General features: G+C 46.4%; 1 protein-coding gene across 1 annotated transcript in view; it reads left to right on the plus strand.

The window, feature by feature from the left end:
* The window catches only part of LOC115647534 (vacuolar protein 8-like), a 62689-nt gene that overhangs the window by 22033 nt on the left and 17630 nt on the right, over positions 1 to 23026 (plus strand). Inside the window, 5 exon segments of the mRNA XM_030554253.1 lie at positions 61 to 180; positions 2535 to 2617; positions 6894 to 7019; positions 12579 to 12624; positions 18088 to 18221. Of these exon segments, the coding sequence (XP_030410113.1) occupies positions 61 to 180; positions 2535 to 2617; positions 6894 to 7019; positions 12579 to 12624; positions 18088 to 18221 (509 nt within the window).

Here is a 23026-nt window from a genome sequence, read left to right on the forward strand (position 1 = left end):
TGAGACAGACTTGTGCTGAAAAGACACTCTTATCTCTCTCTCATTGTATGTTTTCCCCAGAGTCCAACTGAGAGGCCATCGGCTCAGCGGGAGTTATACCCTTGCTGGCACTTGCCAACTCCTATGATCCTAGAGTCCAACAAAATGCAGTTGGAGCTATTCTCAATCTCACACGATCAGGTACTTTCAGGTTAATGATGTATCTACAAATTGCCAAAAGCAACTGCCCTGTAACTAGAAACAGCCTAATTTTATGAGGGATAAGATGGGATAACTGTGGAATCCTGAAAACATATGTCATTTTCTTGATAAATGGCATTCATGATGACGACCTTGGCTGAGTCTCTACATTCAAAAAGCTTGGCCTCTGGCATCTTATACAGAGCCACTTGTTAATAGTTTGTAATTAGCAAGGGCTTGATTATCAACACAGTTGAACTTGAGTGCAAACTATTAAGTCACCACTCAGGAAACTGACAAAAATCAGTTGCTTAAAAGAAGTGACCATTCTGGTAAAAGGAGAACTGTACTCAGGACACTTTGGTGTACTTCGGGGTAATCTCTTAAAATGGAAGATTACTTAACAGTAGTGTCAAGTATCAGAGGGTAGCCGTGTTAGTCTGGATCAGTAAAAGCAGCAAAGAATCCTGTGGCACCTTATAGACTAACAGACGTTTTGGAGCATGAGCTTTCGTGGGTGAATACTCACTTCCTCAGATGCATGTAATGGAAATATCCAGGGGCAGGTATATATATGTGTGCTAGCAAGCAAGCTAGAGATAACGAGGTCAGTTCAATCAGGGAGGATGAGGCCCTGTTCTAGCAGTTGAGGTGTGAAAACCAAGAGAGGAGAAACTGGTTCTGTAATTGGCAAGCCATTCACAGTCTTTGTTCAATCCTGAGCTGATGGTGTCAAATTTGCAGATGAACTGAAGCTCAGCAGTTTCTCTTTGAAGTCTGGTCCTGAAGTTTTTTTGCTGCAGGATGGCCACCTAAGGTCTGCTATAGTGTGGCCAGGGAGGTTGAAGTGCTCTCCTACAGGTTTTTGTATATTGCCATTCCTAATGTCTGATTTGTGTCCATTTATCCTTTTCCGTAGAGACTGTCCAGTTTGGCCGATGTACATAGCAGAGGGGCATTGCAGGCATATGATGGCGTATATTACATTGGTGGATGTGCAGGTGAATGAACCAGTGATGGTGTGGCTGATCTGGTTAGGTCCTGTGATGGTGTCGCTGGTGTAGATATGTGGGCAGAGTTGGCATCGAGGGTTGTTGCATGGATTGGTTCCTGAGCAAGAGTTATTATGGTGTTGTGCAGTTACTGGTGAGAATATGTTTCAGGTTGGCAGGTTGTCTGTGGGCAAGGATTGGCCTGCCACCCAAGGCCTGTGAAAGTGTGGGATCATTGTCCAGGATGGGTTGTAGATCCTTGATGATGCGTTGGAGGGGTTTTAGCTGGGGGCTGTATGTGATGGCCAGTGGAGTCCTGTTGGTTGCTCTCTTGGGTTTGTCTTGCAGTAGGAGGCTTCTGGGTACACGTCTGGCTCTGTTGATCTGTTTCCTTATTTCCTCGTGCGGGTATTGTAGTTTTGAGAATGCTTGGTGGAGATTTTGTAGGTGTTGGTCTCTGTCTGAGGGGTTAGAGCAGATGCGGTTGTACCTCAGTGCTTGGCTGTAGATAATGGATCGTGTGATGTGCCCGGGATGGAAGCTGGAGGCATGAAGGTAGGCATAGCGGTCGGTGGGTTTTCGATATAGGGTGGTGTTAATGTGACCATCACTTATTTGCACCGTGGTGTCAAGAAAGTGGACCTCCCGTGTAGATTGGTCCAGGCTGAGGTTGATGGTGGGGTGGAAGCTGTTGAAATCATGGTGGAATTTTTCCAGAGTCTCCTTCCCATGGGTCCAGTCTCCTTCCCAGTCTCCTTCTATTCCCATGAACTTCAGTGGGAGCTTGATTTGTCCTTCTATGTTAAAAGGCAGCATTACTATTCATTAGTTCTAAAACAAAAACAATGGAAAACATTATGTCAGAGGTCAATCCCATGCACCAAGATACTGCTGCTGTGGCTGATCTGTCCCTTTTAGAGAAGGTACTGGGGGAGGGTGAAAACTTTGCCTGTTGACTGTTACAATTGCACATTTTCAGTTTATTGTTTAAAAAGATGTTTTATATGAAATAGACAGAAATGGCTTATACTAGTGGGTCTGATCTTTGCTTAGCACTTCTAGCAATTTTAATCTTTAACTAAAAAGGAAAAGCCTGCTCAGGTGGCTTTCAGGTCATTATAGCTAAAATGATTTTGCACTGCTGTTCTGCTCCCATACAGACTTTTTCTTACTTGAAGTGTTAATTGCAAGTTACTCTCATTGGGGTACGTTTGGATGAACCTCAATCACTCAGCACTGCCCAATGGTCCCTTTTTCTCAGAAAGCCTTCACAATGGTGCATCCATTTGATTGTATGCTGGGGAGGGGGGTGATCCTTGATCCTTCCACACACTAAAATTTGCCCTCTTTCCTACTTCGCAGAACGGATCCAGCAAGTCCTGTGCAGGGAAGGAGCCCTCCCTGTCCTCATCCTGATGTTAGAATCTCCTGACTCAGAAGTACAGGTAAGTTAAAACAAGACAAAATTTTTAAACAATAAAAGCAAATTATACAATCCTGGAGCTAGCATAACTATTAGAATTCAAAAATACAATGTAAGGACTTGGGGCTTCTCCAGGCTTTTGGGAGTAGAGGAAAAGAAAGAGAAATAAGGAACGCAAGGGGCTTTTGATTTTCTGTTTTGTTTTTACTTCAGTGAACCAATAGGTAATAGCGTCACAGTGAAATGCTGAATAGTTGTATAAACACTGCTTTGGGCATGCAACATAGGTCCAGCTGTGATAGGAGAAAGCTGATATGAAAATACACACACAAAGCTGTTGTGAAGATACCAGTCTTCCCTCTGGCAGAATCATCGATTTCATGCTTTCCTGTTATCCTTTTGCATCAAAAAAAGTTAGTGGGGGATCATTAATTATTATGTTAATTATTAGTTATTATCATATTACAGTGGCACTTAAGAACTCCAATCATGGACCAGGGCCCCATCGTGCTAGGCACTGTGCAAAAACTCAATTAGTTTTTCATCTGAGTATATCACATGAGACAATAGGGTGGTACAACCGACAGGGGGAGCACAAGAAAAAATGAGACAGTGCAGGTCAGCAAGATAACCAATGGTATCAGAATACCAACTGCTGGTCAGTTGTCAATTTTTTGTAGGTATCAGCTATACCTTTGAGGACATCAGACATACATCAGACCAGTTACAGTTAAGCCTGGCTCTCTTTGCTTGTACCTCTGTATTTTTATTTTGCCTTTTAAAGCTTTCCAATATTTTGGCTGTGTGATTTAAAAAAAATTATTCTTGTAGTTGGTTATGTGTATGGGGTGCATAGCCCACAATGGGGGTTGCCCTACCTGCACACAATGGGTGATGTATATGAGTATCTCATGATGGTGCACACCTATGAAGAGAGCTTTGTCTATAAAATAATCCAGAGAAAGCCAGCAACCAGAATCATGGACATTAAAGATGGATAGGACTTGTTACATCATCCAGTCTGTCTCCTGATCTCTTACATATTTTTGTTAGTATTTCATTCAGTCTTGTTCTAGATATCCCAAGAGATGGGACCTCTACAACTACTTCCACAAACATTCAGCATCACAAGTTTTTCCTGATAAGCATCTTAATTATTCCCTCTCTCTATTTTATCCCATTACTCCAAATTATACCTTCCTATATCTCACAAAATAAGCTTTGGTGATTATACCTTTCCAATATCTGCAAATGGTTATACACCATCCTCTATAGTGCACACTGGGAGAGAGTCTCCCTTCTGACTGATCTACGTTTGATGTAGGAAAGGCTGTGGGGTAAGAAGAGAGGGGCCAAGGTAGATTCAAGCCACGCTTGTGTGGGCCATTGTCAGGGCCCATTTGTATTATGTCTTTATCCTCCTTGGCATCTGCTTATTTCCGTAATCTCTTACTCCTGCCTAAATTAGATAGACCAATGTTTATCATTATCTATGCCTACACTAGGAATTAGAACATAATCACAGACAATTTTCTTCTATACTAAGTCTCCTTGGACAGGAAATGAAAATAGTTTAAATAGTAAAATAGCTCCAACAACATTGTTTTCATACTGTTTCAGAATTCTACTTTGAGCAGCAGTGCAATTTCCTGGTGTGTACAGGACTTGAGTTTAAGGTCCTGCACATTGTTTTCAGTCCACAAACCAATTTGAATTAAGATTTTGTGAGTTGCTATTTCAATATCTTACTAAAATCTAAACATATTACATCTAAGGCATGCATCCTTCATCCACTTACTAGTAATTCTATCAAATTGGCTCCTACCAGTGCTAAAAATAAAAATTTAGCAGGACAAATGAGAGCACTTATTGGACTAATTTACTAGCATATGGAAGCCCTCTTGAAGAAGGGGAGGCCAGCCATGGTATTCCTTGAAGGGATTTTGCTCATAACTGATGCTGTATTCCTCATTTGCCAGTCATTTTGCTTTGGCCATGCATTCTCAACATCAGGAGGCTTGAACAGAAGGGCGGCAGTCAATATAAGCCAGTGCCTTCCACAAGCTTCTGTCTTCTAGTCATGGAATGTCAATTCAGACCTTTTGACCACATAATTGGTCCCAACTATTGGGAAATACAGTCTGAGCATTAATACCTCATCTCCCCAAGGTCATGTGTCAGGAATCTGTTTTGAAGCATCAAAGGTTGGATACAGTGAGGTTGCCCCTCTGTAACCCCCTCAGCAGTATTGCCCTTAAATTTCCTTATGCTCAAGGAGGTATTTGAAAGACAAGATGGAGCCCTTTTATGACCCAAACGTTATGGTAGAAGATTTTTTTTTCCTGATCAAGAAGTGGAAACAACCAACCAAGCAAGAGAACGAAAACACAAAAAAACCACAACAGATTGCTCCATTCCACAAAGTCTGCCAACATGCGTTAATTTCTCCTGGGAGAGAATATCTCTGCACCCTCCCTTTTTATATTATACAAATAGTTTAGGCCATATTTATCTCTTGTACAATGCTTTAGAAGCTGTACAAATTACACCAGAGATTAATCTGGTCAGTTGTCATTAGTGACAGCCAAAATATTTTTGCCATTCCTTCAGGGAGAGTCTCTATGATTAAACTCACTTTGGGACAGAAGAACATACTGCATCATTTGGCTTGAATATGGTTGGTTTTTTTGCTTTGCTGAATGTGGCCGTACCTGTCTAGTCAGTCAGTGCAAGATGACTGCCTTCAGTAATGACATTGATGCCTTTGGCAGGGGTGTGGGGGCAAATGCTTTTCTCCTGGGTGTGATCCTACTGATCTCTCTTGTCAGCACAATCATTCAGAGTATCTTCAGAGAGGCGTGCAGGCTAGTATAACCTCACTTCATGAACAGTTCTATCGAATGTCGAAGGCACAATTCCTAGAATTTTCCAGATGCCTGCCAAATACAGTCTCATACAGGGGTGAGGCAAGCTTTTATATGTTGCAACAAAGCTTGAAGACATGCCTCTTCCAAGCTCTTCATCCCTGTTCTTTATGTCTACTTAACATAGCTACTGCTAGCAACTCAAACTCAAATTTCTCATATAAATAATTGCTAATGTCTTTAGTCTTGGCTGAATATTTCTGCAAGGAAGCATAGTATACATGTTAAAGCATAGAATTGGAAGTTAAGAGGTTTCAGCTCTTTTCCTAGCTTTGTTTCCTAGGACTCTTGAGGGTCTTGTGTGGTGGATGCTATATAAATACATTCCATTATGTCTAGCAGGAAACGAACTAGCAGCTGCTCATGCTGCCATGGCACTTTGCTAATTTTAGCACATTAGCTCAAGCAGAACTTGTGTGTGTCTGTCAATCTGGACTGGAAAGTGCCCTCCCAGCTGCTGTGTAGACACACACTGATATAACCCAGAACAGAGAGAGTTTTATGTGTCCAACGGATAAGTAACCCTTGCTTCCCTCCATTCTTCAGTCTCCTTTGAATTCTGCCTATGGCTTGAGCAGCTCTGGTCATATAACGCTGGCTGAGGAGCACAATGTAAATATATTTCATAGCTCTGTGGCTATGCCAGGCTGTCAATGTGTACATACTGTTCTCTTTCAGTCACCACGTTGCCTGTGTGCATCTTTTCACAGCAAGAGCACTAGGAAGTCCCCCTTGTCATGCCTGAACTATCCTTTTTGCAGAAATGACACCCCGAATGCTGGGATTTGCCAGCAGAAGAGGGGCCATTATGAGACCATATTTGTGGATTCTGACAAAATATTTCTTCCCTGATTACATCTAGATTATATTTTGGACCTTTATGGTCTTGCTTAGGGCTATTAACTAGGCTCAGACACGAGTCGAGGAGTGTGGCCAGAAAAAAAGAGCATCGCTTAGAGGGAGCTGTAAGAATAGACAGAGAACTTTTTGTCTCATGAATGCTCTCCACAATATTTGCCCCAAAGGACATTAAGCTCACTTTTTGTACACTTTGTTTCTTAAAAACAAAGAGACATGAGTCCTGCACATAGAATTAGAAGCCAGGAGCTTTTGCATTCTTATCCCAGCTCTGCCACCAACTTCCCCAGTGGCTTTTGGCACATCACAATCTCTGTCTCAGTTTCTCTCCATTCCCCCAATCAGCCAGATGTGAGTATTAATACCTACCTATCTCAGAAAGGTGTTTTGGAGTTTAATCAATTTTTGTAAAGCACCTTCAAGTTGAAAAGTACACACTTTTGTTGATTTTCACTGTATTGAACAAACACCATCACAGTGACATCTTCTTCCCATCCCCTTCTCTGTTCTTATCAGTATTATAGTTGTGCAGCTTTAAGCAATGTGGCAGCCAACTCCCAGCACCATGAAGCCATGTTGCGAGTTGGGGACAAATTCCTTCTGCGGACACTCATTTCTCTCCTGTCTTCATCTGTGGACAAGGTAAAGTGAAAAAGATGTAGGAGGGAGGTGTGTTATTGTACAGCAGATTTGCTGATCATTTTCCTGAGGTTTCTTTAATTAATTCTGTATGTTACACTCAGCGTGAAGAAGCTATGATGCAACTAGATTGCTTTACATTGTAATTAGGGAGTCCTGAGCAAGTGCAGAGGAGGCTTTGAAACTGCACTTTACTATTGTAGATCCCACAGCATGCAACTGAGGCACTTTACTAGATGTAAGAATTTTAACACATTTCTGGCAAAGTTATAATTATTGATAGCACTTTGCTTTAAAGATGGAAACAATGAGTTGGGCCTGAGCTGCGGAGTTTAGATCTGGAACCAGGTGTTCCCAAACTTCAGGAGTGTTCACCTTCAGAGATTTGATTTTGCTCATTATAAGAGTTACAGGCTGTCACAGACCATAGCGAACACTCCTTCCTGGACACATGCTAGGACTTCTGTGAGAGGAGTCCAAGGGCTTGTCTACACTTACAGTTTTGCAGCGCTGGTAGTTACAGCTGTGTTCGTACAGCTGTGTAGGGCCAGCGCTGCAGTGTGGCCACACTGACAGCTACCAGCGCTGCAGTGTGGCCACATTTACAGCACTTGCAGCGCTGTTTGGAGTGGTGCATTGTGGGCAGCTATCCCACAGAGCACCTCGTCCCATTTTGACGCTGGCTTGTGGGAAGGGGAAGGAAGTGTGCGGGTCTTTCCGCTTCCTGTTCCAACGCCCCGTGGTGCTTTGCTGCACATTCCGAGCAGTTTGGCGGCATTGTGAGTCTGCAGCGCGATTTATGAGATTTCTGTTACAAATGGAGCCTGAGCTGCTGAGGACCTTGCTGATGAATGTTGCCAGCACATCACGCATGGCAATGGAGCTATTCCTTCAGCTGCAAAGTGACAGTGATGAATCAGACGATGATATTGAAACGCCTGACGCTGAAGACACTCAATTGCTTGTGGCAGTAACAGACGTGCTCAGCACCATGGAACGGCGCCTTTGGGCTCAGGAAACCAGCACTCAGTGGTGGGATCACATCGTCCTGCAAGCCTGGGATGACGAGCAGTGGCTGCAGAACTTTCGGATGAGAAAAGCCACTTTCATGGCACTGTGTGCTGAGCTCGCCCCTACCTTGTGGCGCAGGGACACGAGATTGAGAGCTGCCCTGCCAGTGGAGAAGCGGGTGGCTATTGCAATCTGGAAACTGGCAACTCCAGATAGCTACCGATCGGTGGCGAACCAGTTTGGAGTGGGAAAGTCCACCGTTGGAATGGTGCTGATGCAAGTTTGCATAGCCATTAATCGCACCCTGCTAAGAAGAACTGTGACTCTGGGGAACGTGCAGGACATTGTGGATGGCTTTGCAGAAATGGGTTTCCCTAACTGTGGAGGGGCAGTAGATGGGACGCATATTCCTATTCTGTCACCACCCCACCTGGCATCAGAGTACGTTAATCGCAAGGGGTATTTCTCCGTGGTTCTGCAAGCGCTTGTGGATCACCGTGGGTGTTTCACTGACATTTACTCAGGATGGCCCGGAAAGGTGCACGATGCACGCATCTTTAGGAACAGTTCCCTGTTCAGGAGGCTGAGGGCCGGGACTTTTTTCCCAGACCGCAAGATCACAGTAGGTGACATCGAAATGCCCACTGTGATCCTTGGAGACCCCGCTTACCCCTTAATGCCATGGCTCATGAAACCGTATACAGGGAAGCTTGACAGGAGCAAGGAACGGTTCAACTACAGGCTGAGCCGGTGCAGAATGACTGTGGAGTGTGCGTTTGGCCGTTTGAAAGCCCGCTGGAGGTGTCTTTATGGGAAGCTAGATTTGGGGGAAAGCAGCATCTCCGCTGTTATATCCGCGTGCTGTACCCTCCATAATATTTGTGAAGGAAAGGGTGAAAGATTCAGTGAGGAATGGACCTCCGAGGTTCGACGCCTAAAGGTTGAATTTGCACAGCCAGAGAGCAGGGCTAATAGGGAGGCCCAGGAAAGGGCTTCAAGGATTAGGGATGCTTTAAGGGAGCAATTTGATGCTGAGAGCCAACAGTAATGTTTGGTGCCATTGCTGTGTTATGTTCTACCTTGGGGTACAATATTTACCACTTCCTGCAATAATAAAACGTATTGTAAAAGCCATAAAATCCTTTATTCAAAGTATAGTACATAAAAGGCAAGGTGGGTTAGGGTGGTGGACTGTACATTCAGAGGTTTGAATATATCCTGTTTTGATTACTGTTCAATGTCTGCTGCACTTCAGGATTACTATGCTGCAGGGTAATGGGGGTGGAGTGCACAGGGTAAGAATAGTTTTCAGGGCTGGTAGGTGATCATACAGGTGTTGGGGGCAGCTGGGTGTAATAAGGAACTGGCTGCTGGAGAAAGGTGTTTGGTGCAAACACTGGGGAACAAGAAAGAGCTTTGGGAGGGGTGTGGGTTACCACGGTACAGAGCTGCCTGCATGGCTACCATAGACTCGAAAGACTCAGTTTGGCGAACCAGGAGGCTTATCATCTGCTTTGTGGTTTTTTTGAGAGTCAATTCCTTTTTCCTGCTTTCTGTTTTCCTCCACTCATTCATTTTCTCTCTGGATTCATACATTTTCTCTCTCCATTCCTGCGTCTTCCTACTTTCTCTGTTGTAGTGATTCATAACTTGATTTGATCAATTCTTCTTTTGATTTTCGGGTTTTTTTTCTCAAGTTCTGCAAATGACGTGAGACCGGTGATCTGGCTGCAGTACTCAAGGTCACTGAAAAAAACATAGATAGAAACATGTAATACACAGAGGCTACATTGTTTATTATCACACAGTGAAGGAGTTTTTAGACTTTTTGTAGCATCCTTCCCACATACCTCACATAACACAGAGAGGCCAGGGAAGCGAAGGCATGGCGAGCAATGGGGTGAGTGTTTCTGCCCCGACTGCACCTGGGAGGGGGAATTGACCGATGGGTCACTGGGGTTTGTCAGCACTCGGTACAGGAGGTAGCTGGTGTCCTGCACAGGGGACAGTAATGAACAGGAAGGTGGCGAGCTGCTGGCGGGGGGGGCGGTCCGCTTAACTGCCGGCCTGCTGGTGGTGGGGGGGGAAAGCACAGCTGTGCTGGCTGCCTGCTGGGAAGGGTGGGGAAAAACCAGAGGGCTCCGTGGGGCTGGCTGCCTGCTGGGAAGGGGTTGGGGAGACCGGAGGGCTCCGCGAGGCTGGCTGCCTGCTGGGAGGGGGGGGAGGAGGAGCGGAGGGCTCCGCGGGGCTGGCTGCCTGCTGGGAGGGGGGGGAGGAGGAGCGGAGGGCTCCGTGGGGCTGGCTGCCTGCTGGGAAGGGGTTGGGGAGACCGGAGGGCTCCGCAGGGCTGGCTGCCTGCTGGGAGAGGGGGGAGGAGGAGCGGAGGGCTCCGCGGGGCTGGCTGCCTGCTGGGAGGGTGGGGAGGAGGAGCGGAGGGCTCCGCGGGGCTGGCTGCCTGCTGGGAAGGAGTTGGGGAGACCGGAGGGCTCCGTGGGGCTGGCTGCCTGCTGGGAGAGGGGGGAGAAGACTGGAGCGCACCGCGTGGCTGGGGGGGGGAACGCGAACCTGGCGCCCTGCACTCAAGTATCCCTAAATTCTCAACAGGGTTTCCTACTGCCAGATATATCACTGCTGCGTGTTACCTGGGAAGAGAGGGAGGGTCTTCTACAGCAATGTGGATTCCGCCCTGGCCCCTATGCAGCTTGCCTCTGTGCAGCCATGGTCCCCCCATCCCTCGCTGCACAGTGGATCGGACGAGTTAGCCTGACCGGGACAAGGAACACGGTGGCTCTCCCGATAAACTTGAGAAAGCACATTGCCCATGTTCTGGCTACAACTTTTCAAGAGATTACCGAGGCAGATTACAGAGACGTGATAGAGCAAATCAATGGGCTATTCCACGTTTAGGCATGCATGCAGGCAGCCATAACCCAAACCCTCCTCTCCCAAAACATAAAAATCTGCTTACCCCGAGCACGCTCCTCAGTTTCTTCCTCACCAGCAACTTCCAGCTGCTGCGACTGGCTAGCCTCCTCCTGGCTTGAGAAGAGCTCCTGGCTGCATGCCTCCTGGGACTCCGGGGTGTCTCCCTCCACCACAGTAGCCTCACTGTCGGCTTCCTCTGGCAGTGGGATCACACCCAAGTATGGCATCCAGCTCCTTGTAAAAACGGCAGGTTGTGGGGGCAGCTCCTGAGCGGCGATTTCCCTCATGGGCTTTGCAGTAAGCACTCCTCAGCTCTTTTATTTTGACCCTGCACTGCAACGCGTCCCGTTCATGGCCCCTTTTCAGCAAGGACTCTGATATCTGCCCATAGGTATCATAATTTCTCCTTCTGGAGCACAGCTGTGCTTGCACTGCTTCCTCACCCCAAACACTGATGAGGTCCTGCAGCTCAGAATTGTTCCATGCTGGGGCTCGTTTGGAGCGTGGAGGCATGGTCGCTGATTGATTGAATGATTGATTGCACTCCACACCTGGCTGAGCAAACAGGAAGGGGATTTTTAAAATTCCCTGGGCATTTAAAGGAGGGGTCAGCTGAGCCCAGGGCAGTGGAGTGTGCATGATTACCAGAGAGGCTTCTAAGGTATGCTGGGAAACCTCCTTATACCCCGGAGGTCAATAAAAGCGCTGGTGGGCATCCACACTTGATGACCAGCGCTGGATGACCAGCGCTGCAATCGCTACACCCGAGGCTCGACCGGGTGTACGACCAGCGCTGCAACCAGGGAGTTGCAGCGCTGGTCGTGCTTTGCAAGTGTGGCCACATCCTAAGTTGCAGCGCTGTAACCCCCTCACCGGCGCTGCAACTCTCTAGTGTAGACAAGGCCCAAGCCTCTGCCACTCTCGGTCCTCAGAGTGTTTCAAGGTTCTGAACTGGCAATTCTCAGGATTTATAAAATACATCTGTGGGGCACTGAAAGTTAGCAGGCGGCCTGTAAGGACATAAGACAATAACTCTAAGTCAGCCTTGCCTTTTATCCCATCTCGCCTTTGACATCTATCCCAGTCCAGCTACCACAATATTCATGTCACTAATGATTACTTGGAAACATGTCTTACTTTCTTAGACCAGAAGAATATTGATTTATTTCAGGGGAATACAGAGAAAAAGCAAACCAAATAAATTCAGTGCATTCATAGCTGCACCCCTTGACTTTAAGTTATTTCCATCATATAAAGGGTTTGCACTTTGCTTCAATGGTTCTCAGCACCCACACTATACAAATTGTTCCAGCACTCCCGTCTATTCTCCTCATTGGACATTCCTGAGGTAAATCAACATTGAGAATGTACTGTTAGATTCTGGGCAGCATGTGGAAATCCTCTGGATATTGCTAACCTTCTCAACAGTAATGGGTACTGATTAACAGGTCTGTGTGGTGGAAAATTAAGACGATGTTAATTCATACCTGTACGTACTGGCCTTCAGCAACTGTTTTTGGAAATGAAATCCCAGAATAAACACTTTGTATACACTGTTTATTGTTTTTTTTTAGACAACAGGATCAGTTACTGGAGTGCTCACTCTTTTTTTATTGGCACAACCAGGTTTCAAGCCAGGCATGTGTTTGTCTGAGGAACTTGGCCACAAGTGGTGAGTAATATGTTTGGGAAAAACACTTTTCTTCTTTTCCCTCTCCCTCCCTCCCTCTCTCTCTGGGAAAGGACAGCAGGTTGGAGAATTTCCTGCTTGTTAGGAACCCAGTTATGGCTGCCCCACCTGGGTGCAGTACAAGGCAAAGGGAGTCTTCTCACTTCCAGCACACCTTTCTAGGTGAAACCTATAAAATATGGGGTTGGGGGGTTGTGCTAGCTAACCCTGACTTCAGTGCTCACAGGCCCAGAGATGAACTGTCTTGCCAGGGTGTGGACAGAGAGAGATAGATCCTTGTGTACTAGCAACAGATTAGCACCTTCAGCTTTTTAAAGTGTAGCAAGTCCCACTGCTAGTTATGCGTCCACCAGCACCCACAAAGCATTGAGCCTGAATAAGGGCATGCGTAGACTGGAGAACACATACCTGGGTCCCAGAGCACTGCAGCCAAGGCAGCGCATGCTTCGACCCAGGCTGTACAAGCGTACCTGGAACCCTGAGTAATTACTTGTGGAGCTAAGACTTGCTGAAGGGCATCTTGCTGTGGCTTCACTTCTCTGATACCTGTGCTAGCTTAAAGCTACCCAAGCTGCAGCCCTCTGAGACTGAGCAAACTGGTTGAAACTATAGTAAAGAACAGAATTGTCAGACATATAGATGAACATGATTTGTTGGGGAAGAGTCAACCTGTTCTTTGTAAAGGGAAATCATGCCTCACCAATCTAATTGAATTCTTTGAGGGGGGGATCAACAAGCATATGGACAAGGGGGATCCAGTGGATATAGTGCACTTAGATTTTCAGAAAGCATTTGATAAGGTCCCTCACCAAAGGCTCTTAAGCAAAGTAAGTTGTCATGGGATATGGATCAGGAACTGGTTAAAAGATAGGAAGCAAAGGGGAGGGATAAATTGTCAGTTTTCAGAATGGAGAGGGGTAAATAGTGATGTCCCACAGGCGTTTGTACAGTACTATTCAACATTCATAAATGATCTGGGGCTGCGAGAAGCCGCGGTCAGCACATCCCTTGGCCTGCGTTGCTTCCCGCAGCCCCTATTGGTCTGGGATAGCAAACTTTGGCCAGTGGGAGCTGCGATCAGCTCAACCTGCAGATGTGGCAGGTAAAGAAACCGGCCTGGCCCTGGCGAGCCGCGTGCCAAAGGTTGCCGATCCCTGGGATAAGTTCATGGAGGATAGGTCCATTAATGGCTATTAGCCAGGATGGGCAGGCATGGTGTCCCTAGCCTCTGTTTGCCAGAAGCTGGAGATGGATCACTTGATCATAACCTGTTCTATTCATTCCCTCTGGGGCACCTGGCATTGGCCACTGTCGGAAGACAGGATACTGGGCTCGATGGACCTTTGGTCTGACCCAGTCTGGCCGTTGTTATGTTCTTAGAATGTCTCTTGAGCTTGCTGCTTAGGTAGTGTGCCACTGCCACCTCCTCCTCCTGAGCATGGTTTTGCCTTTCATGAAGCATAATTTAGCCCTACATATTTGCCATCAAACCCTATTTACACGTATGATACATGTTTTTAAAATACACATTTGGGCTGGAAGAAGGGGAAGGGAAGCCTCACAACCTGCTGTGCAGCAGTGTCCTCTAGAGCAAGCCTGTGTCTAGAAAGTCTAGATGGGCTTCTTCACATACAGAATGAACATACTAAGATCTCATGGGAGCTTTTTGCACTGCTTGTAGTAGTCCATAAGTGTAACTGTCCTTTATGGCTTCAGTAGAAGCTCTGACTCCATCTGCTGGCTGTCTGGAGGATACCCGCGCTGCCAGAAAAGTACTAACACAAAACAGATACCAGGGATAATGAGTGAAATACAGTATAAGAACCTAAACAGAACAGAACTATCCCTACCAGGGTTAGCAGGAATTTTACTTCCAAACCCTGTAACATTTGCACATTGCTTTCTGTTTGTGTGGCAGAAGGCCACAAGAGTGTTGGCCAGTGAAGGATGCAGTGACAATTTCCACTAGTCTTTCTCTAAAGAAATAGCTGGCAATCTCTGATAGGAAAGCGATTGTATTTCTATGATGGCATTTACACTGCATATAGTTTATGAAGTGATTTGGACCTTCAGGATGAAAGCCATTACGTAAGTGTACATTTTAATTATAAATTTTTCTGCAACAGTTGATCACTGTAACTAGCTGTCTAAAAATAAGCATTGGTCAGGGTCTGGGATAGTGCACAGGAATAAGACCAGTTGTACATGTATCTAGCAGGTTACAATTGTTTTCATCCTCCCTCCTCCTTTTTGAAATGCCATCTATTCCCATCCCTCACTCAGGGTACATCTACACTACAGGATTATTCTGATTTTACATAAACTGGTTTTGTAAAACAGATTGTATAAAGTCGAGCGCACGCGGCCACACAAAGCACAATAATTCGGTGGTGTGCGTCCATGTACCGAGCCTAGCGTCGACTTCCGGAGCATTTCACTGTGGGTAGCTATCCCGTAGCTATCCGATAGTTCCCGCAGTCTCCCCTGCCCATTGGAATTCTGGGTTGAGATCCCAGTGAATGATGGTGCAAAAACAGTGTCGCGGGTGATTCTGGGTAAATGTCGTCACTCATTCCTTCCTCCGTGAAAGCAACGGCAGACAATCATTTTGCACCCTTTTTCCCTGGATTGCCCTGGCAGACGCCATGGCATGGCAACCATGGAGCCTGTTTTGCCTTTTGTCACTGTCACCGTATGTATACTGGATGCTGCTGACAGAGGTGGTACTGCAGTGCTACACAGCAGCAGTCATTTGCCTTTGCAAGGTAGCTGAGACGGTTACCATCCCTATTGTACCGTCTGCCATGCCATTGTAAATTGACGATGAGATGACATTATCACTCATTTTGTACTGTCTGCTGCTGTCATGGGTGCTCCTGGCTGGTCTTCGCTGAGGTCAGCTGGGGGCACAAAGACAAAAATGGGAATGACTCCCTGGGTCCTTCCCTCCTTTATGTTTTATCTAAGAATAGAGTCAGTCCTGCCTAGAATATGGGGCAAGTGTACTAGAGAACCAGTGTACAAGAGAACACAGCTGCTCCGTGTCACATCCCGCAGAAATGATGAGCTGCATGCCATTCTAGGGGGTTCCCCTGCAATAATCCCACCCGTTGCTTCCCTCCTCCCCCAACCCTCCTGGGCTACCATTGCAGTGTCCCCCTATTTGTGTGATGAAGTAATAAAGAATGCAGGAGTAAGAAACACTGAGTTTTTAGTGAGATAAAATGAGGGGGAGGCAGCCTCACACTGCTATGATAGTCCAGGCAATACAGAATCTTTTCTTTAGACATGAAAGTGGGGAGGGGCTGATGAAGCTCAGCTCCCAGTTGCTATGATGAAGATGGTTACCAGCCATTCTGTACCATCTGCTGGGAATGACTGAGAGTCATTCCTATTTTTACCCAGGCACCCCCAGCCAACCTCACCGAGGCCAGCCAGGAGCACTCACAGGATGATGAGAACAGCTATCAGTCATTTTGTACTGTACCATCTGTCACCAGGGAGGGGAGAGGATGCTGCTGTTCAGTTCTGCAGCACCGCATCTACCAGCAACATGCAGTAGACATACGGTGACATTGAAAAAAGTCAAGAAATGATTTTTTTCATTTTTCTTTCACAGGGGGGAGGTGAGGTAAATTGACGAGATATACCCTGAACCACCCTGGACAATGTGTTTGACCCTACAGGCATTGGGAGCTCAGCCAAGAATGCAAATGCTTTTCAGAGACTGCGGGGACTGTGGGATAGCTGGAGTCCTCAGTCTCCCCTCCCTCCATGAGCATCCATTTGATTCTTTGGCTTTCCGTTACGCTTGTCACACAGCACTGTGCTGTTGCCTCTGTCTATCATAGCCTGGAGATTTTTTCAAATGCTTTGGCATTTCGTCTTCTGTAACGGAGCTCTGATAGAACAGATTTGTCTCCCCATACAGCGATCAGATCCAGTATCTCCTGTATGGTCCATGCTGGAGCTCTTTTTGGATTTGGGACTGCATCGCCACCCATGCTGATCAGAGCTCCATGCTGGGCAAACAGGAAATGCAATTCAAAAGTTCATGGGGCTTTTCCTGTCTACCTGGCCAGTGCATCTGAGTTCAGATTGCTTTCCAGAACGGTCACAATGGTGCACTGTGGGATACCACCCGGAGGCCAATACTGTCGATTTGTGGCCACACTAACCCTAATCTGACATGGCAATACCGATTTCAGCGCTACTCCTCTCATCGGGGAAGAGTACAGAAACTGGTTTAAAGAGCCCTTTACATCGACATAAAGGGCCTTGTTTTGTGGACAGGTGCAGGGTTAAATCGGTTTAACGCTGCTAAATTTGGTTTAAACACGTAGTGTAGACCAGGCCTTAGACATCCCTAGTGTGATTTCTGTTCCTGCACCAGTCATGCCCTAGATCTCTAAAGTGTATTCAGGGTCATCTTTTCTTCATTCCATCACATTAGCTTTTTAAATCATAAACAGGTGTCATTTTAATTTGGTTTTACAAATATTTTAGGGCAATTCTCATGAGCAGTTTCTTCTGCATCTCCTCTGTACCATATCTCTAAAGCAAGTACTTCACTAGTACTTATTTAGTATGATGCAATTTAGTTCAGTCAGTAGGGAACTAATTTTAAGAGCTCTCCTCTCTGATCCACTCATTTCGCTCCTGCAGCTCTCAGCCTGCCTTCAAGTTTGTTACTCCAGGACTGCCAGGCTATGTGTGTGTTTTTGGTATGACAAATGAGCCCTTTCCCTTCTGTGTCAATATGTCTAATTCACATGACCACGTCTCCCAAATTTTCTCTCTTGGGAAGAGATGTTCTTCAGTTATTTTACGAGACTGAAGACCAAATTGGAGCAGTTTCTTGGCTTCCTTTCAAAGGAGAAAAAGAAATATCATTTTGGATGCTTTGGGACAGAAACTAGGCATGTCCTTGACAAGCGTCTTTGAACAGATGGTTTATTTATTGATTTAAAATTACGAAATGGGAAGTGCTCTTCCAAAGAATCAAGGATCAGAACCTTGTCTCATTCCATCTGTTTGTACCACTCCGGCAGTGGCAGGCAGCGCTAAAGCAATGGGAAAATTGTTTAGCTAGGCTCTGTCTCTCCAAACACCCCCCCAGTCCTCATGAATTTTAACTCATTCCGGCTAAATTCATTTCAAACATGGTTTGCTTGACCAATGCAAACAAGGCCAAAGTGCTTTCAAAGCTATATTCAAATCTGGGTCCATACTACTCCTCCAGACACAATGCTGGTAGAGGGAGACAGAACAGATAACGCATGATTTTTATAACCTGGTAAAACATAATTTGGCCCTGCCTGGACAGGGATATATCACCATTCAGCCATGAGTCTAACATTCATGAAAACAGCACATTAATTGTACCATATACCTTCTAACAACATTTTACCCCACACTGAGCTGCTTTGTCATTCTTCCAAACAATGAACGTTCAGGCTGACATCATTGCTATGGACATCCTGCCCAAGCTGCTCTCTCTCCTTGCATCTAGCAATTCAGATGTTCAACAAGCTTCTATTGCACTGCTCTGGATATTATCCCAACACCCAGCCAACCAGGTAGGGATGATGGTTGCTGAATAGCAGGGGTTCTTGCCATTGCCTGGCATAAAACTTTTAATACTCCTAACTAAGTAATGCTACGGCAACAATGTTAATGTTGCATATAGTGAATTACTGATATAAATACTCGATGTGCAAATCTCCATAGAAAAACAGAAAGAGCCTTCCCAAAGAGATCAAGGGTTAGCTACCGCAACTGCACCTGGACAGTTTTTTAATATCGGGATTGTGTGAGTTGAGGGGGACCCAGTGGACACTGAGTTTAGTCCTTTGTGTTGTAGAGTAGTTGTACAAGAAGAAGGTCACTCACACCAGCCCACACGCTACTGACTAGTAAAGCATTGCAGGGCTAGTGACTTAGGGTTTGTCTACATTGGCAATGAATAGCGCTGCAATTTGGGGTGTGAAAAAACACCCCCTCTGCACACAGCAAGTTGCAATACTCTAAAGTGCCAGTGTAAACAGTGCCCCAGCACTGGGAGCCACACCCTGGTTGAGGTGTTTTTTTAAGAGCACAGTGTACCATGACCACACAAGGCACGTTAAAGCTCTGCCGCTTTCCGGCTAAGAGGTTTTTTTAGGAGGGAGGATGAATGGCAGGACACAGAATAGTATGGGTACATCTACACTACAGGATTATTCCAATTTTACATAGACTGGTTTTGTAAAACAGATTGTATAAAGTCGAGTGCACGCGGCCACACAAAGCACAATAATTCGGCAGTGTGCGTCTGTGTACCGAGGCTAGTGTCGATTTCCGGAGCATTGCACTGTGGGTAGCTATCCCGTAGCTATCCCATAGTTCCCCCAGTCTCCCCCGCCCATTGGAATTCTGGGTTGACATCCCAGAGCACGATGGTGCAAAAACAGTGTTGCGGATGATTCTGGGTAAATGTCGTCACTCATTCCTTCCTCCATGAAAGCAACGGCAGACAATCATTTGGCGCCCTTTTTCCCTGAATTGCCCTGGCAGACACCATAGCATGGCAGCCATGGAGCCCGTTTTGCCTTTTGTCACTGTATGTGTACTGGATGCCGCTGACAGAGGCGGTGCTGAAGTGCTACACAGCAGCATTCATTTGCCTTTGCATGATAGCAGAGATGGTTACCATCCCTATTGTACTGTCTGCCATGCCATTGTAAATTGGCAATGAGATGACAGTTATCAGTCATTCTGTACTGTCTGCTGCTGTCATGGGTGCTCCTGGCTGACCTTTGCTGAGGTCGGCCGGGGGCGCAAAGATAAATATGGGAATGACTCCCCGGGTCATTCCCTCCTTTATGTTTTATCTAAAAATAGAGTCAGTCCTGCCTAGAATATGGGGCAAGTGTACTAGAGAGCCAGTATATCAGAGAACCAGAGCGCACAGCCACTCCGTGTGAGATCCTGCAGAAATGATGAGCTTCATGCCATTCTAGGAGGTGCCCCTGCAACAACCCCACCCGTTGCTTCCCTGCTCTCCCAACTCTCCTGGGCTACCGTTGCAGTGTCCCCCCATTTGTGTGATGAAGTAATAAAGAATGCAGGAGTAAGAAACACTGAGTTTTTAGTGAGATAAAATGAGGGAGAGGCAGCCTCCAGCTGCTATGATAGTCCAGGCAGGACATTAAACAGTGGTGGGGAAAGGAGCCCAGCCTCCCACTGCTATGATAGTCCAGGCAGGACATTAAACAGTGGTGGGGAAAGGAGCCCAGCCTCCCCCTGCTATGATAGCCCAGGCAGTACAGAATCTTTTCTTTACACAGGAAAGGGGGGGCTGATGGAGCTCAGCCCCCAGTTGCTATGATGAGGATGGTTAACAGCCATTCTGTACCATCTGCTGGGAATAACCGGCAGTCATTCCTATTTTTACCCAGGCGCCCCCGGCCAGCCTCAGCTGAGGCCAGCCAGGAGCACTCACGGGATGATGACGAGGACGGCTATCAGTCCTTTTGTACTGTACCGTCTGCCACCAGGGAGGGGAGGGGAGAGGATGCTGCAGTTTAGTGCCACAGCACTGCATATACCAGCAGCATGCAGTAGACATAGGGTGATATATAAAAAAGTCAAGAAACGATTTTTTTCCCTTTTCTTTCACGGGGGGGGGGGGGGGGTAAATTGACAAGATATACCCTGAACCACCCCGGACAATGTGTTTGACCCTACAGGCATTGGGAGATCAACCAAGAATGCAAATGCTTTTCAGAGACTGCGGGGACTGTGGGATAGCTGGAGTCCTCAGTCCCCCTCCCTCCCTCCATGAGCATCCATTTGATTCTTTGGCTTTCCGTTATGCTTGTCACACAGCACTGTGCTGTGGACTCTGTATCATACCCTGGAGATTTTTTTCAAATGCTTTGGCATTTCGTCTTCTGTAACGGAGTTCAGATAGAACAGATTTGTCTCCCCATACAGCGATCAGATCCACTATCTCCCGTATGATCCATGCTGGAGCTCTTTTTGGATTTGGGATTGCATCGCCACCCATGCGGATCAGAGCTCCACGCTAGGCAAACAGGAAATGCAATTCAAAAGTTCACAGGGCTTTTCCTGTCTACCTGGCCAGTGCATCCGAGTTCAGATTGCTTCCCAGAGCAGTCACAATGGTGCAATGTGGGATACCGCCCGGAGGCCAATACCGTCGATTTGCGGCCACACTAACCCTAATTCGACATGGCAATACCGATTTCAGCGCTACTCCTCTCGTCGGGAAGAAGTACAGAAACCGGTTTAAAGAGCCCTTTGTAGCGATATAAAGGGCCTCATTGTGTGGACGGGTGCAAGGTTAAATCGGTTTAATGCCGCTAAATTCAGTTTAAACGCATAGTGTAGACCAGGCCTATGCTGAGAGACAGGGCCAGCCTTAGGATTTATGGTGCCCTAGGCGAGATTATTAAACTGGTGCCCCTGTGCCTGATCTGCTCTTAGCAAGACAAACATAAGCTTACAGTATTGGAAAACTTGCCACATTCACATTATTAAAACCAGTTTAACTTAATTAAGCACACTGTAATGCTGATGGACTAGCACTAAAGAAGCAGCACTATAGAAAAAATTCTGATATGACAGAGTGATGCAAATAATATATATTTTTTAATTTATCAAAATTTTATTGGAAATGTATATGAAGAGGTATTGAAACAAAGATTTGTTTTTAATTAAAAGCAATCTTTCTGGCTTTTTTGGCTGCAAAATCAGTAATAATGTCATCGTATGACAAAGACAAAGTCGTGTCTTATTCGATTGCAAGAATAGCAAGACTAGTTAAGCGTTCCTGACTCATTATAGAGCGGAGATAGTTTTTAATTGAGCTTTAGTTTTGAGAAACTCCGTTCTTCTGATGCTACTGTTACAGGAATTGTCAGTAGAATACGAGTGGCAATGTACACATTAGGATATATGTCAACAAGTTTGCGGGTATGAATAAACTGTACAATGTCCATCACCGATTTTGCATGTGGCAATATTGATGACAGTGTACTCAATTCTTCGTACAGTTCAAGTCCATTTAAATCAAAACTATCACCGTGCTTCAGGAGGCTCTCTAGGTTCTTGCACTTTGTCATTAGTTGCTCTTGTTTTCCTATTTCGTTGAATTTAGTTATGTCATACAAAAATCCAAACTGTTCATGGCGTACTTGCAAGGTATTAAACCTTTCATCAACAGCAGATACTGCTTTATCCATCACAACATTAAAAAATTCAACCTCAAATTTCTTTTCTGGATCGTCTATGGGCATGATCTGCTGTACAGATTCTTCACAAAGAAGTGTCCCTGGCCTTTTTAACTCATATTAACTTTGTATTTACTTTATGAAAGTTGGAGAAAACATTGTGAAAACGTAAAACATTGGCTGCCCAACTTCTGGGCTGGCAAAAGTTATACTGACTCACAGAGAGAAAAAAAAGCAGGAGAATCTTAGTACAACATATGGTCACTCTATACCAGGGGTCGGCAACCTTTCAGAAGTGGTGTGCCAAGTTCACTGTAATTTAAGGTTTCTCGTGCCAGTAATACATTTTAATGTTTGTAGAAGGTTTCTCTCTATGTCTATATTATGTAAATAAACTATTGTTATTATCTGAGGTCTTGGCCACCGGTCCTGCTCAGGCCACTGCCAGCTGAGTAAATGAAACCCCAAACCAGCAGCGGGCTGGTGGCTGGAACCCTAGACAAGGATCCCAGGCCCTGCTCAGCCCGCTGCTGGTCTGGGGTTCTGACCACCAACTCCTGCCAGCCAGGATCCCGGCCGCCAACCCCCCCCTCAGCCCGCTACCAGCCTGGGATTCTGCTCACTCAGGCTGGCAGGAGGCAGAGTGGGGCTGGCGGCTGAGCTCCTGACAGGCAAGGGGCCGGCAGCTGGAACCCCGGAGTAGCAGTAGGCTGAGTGCTGCTGGCACCCCAGACTGGCAGCAGACTAAGCCACTCAACCCCCCACCGGCCCTGCTCAGCCTGCCACCAGCCCACTCAGCCCGCTGCCGGCTGAGTGAATGGAACCCCAGGCTGACAGCAGGTTGAGTGGTTCAGCTGGCCTGCTCAGCCCACTGCCAGCCTGGGGTTCCTTGGAGGTCCCCAGGCCAGCAGCAGGTGCTGAGTGGGGCCGATGGCTGGTATCCCAGCTGGCAATAGGGCAGCAGTCGGAACCCCAGAGCAGTGATGGGCTGAGCCGCTCAGCCTGCTGCTGCATACCATCAAAAATCAGCTCACCTGCCACCTTTGACACATGTGCCGTAGGTTGCCGACCCCTGCTTTATACACTAGTAAGGAGATGAGCATATTACAGTTGTTGGAGGGCTCTTATCAGGAGTAACAGGCTATAGG

This window comes from Gopherus evgoodei, chromosome 3, assembly GCF_007399415.2.
Source record: "Gopherus evgoodei ecotype Sinaloan lineage chromosome 3, rGopEvg1_v1.p, whole genome shotgun sequence".
In the NCBI taxonomy this organism is placed as follows: domain Eukaryota; kingdom Metazoa; phylum Chordata; order Testudines; family Testudinidae; genus Gopherus; species Gopherus evgoodei.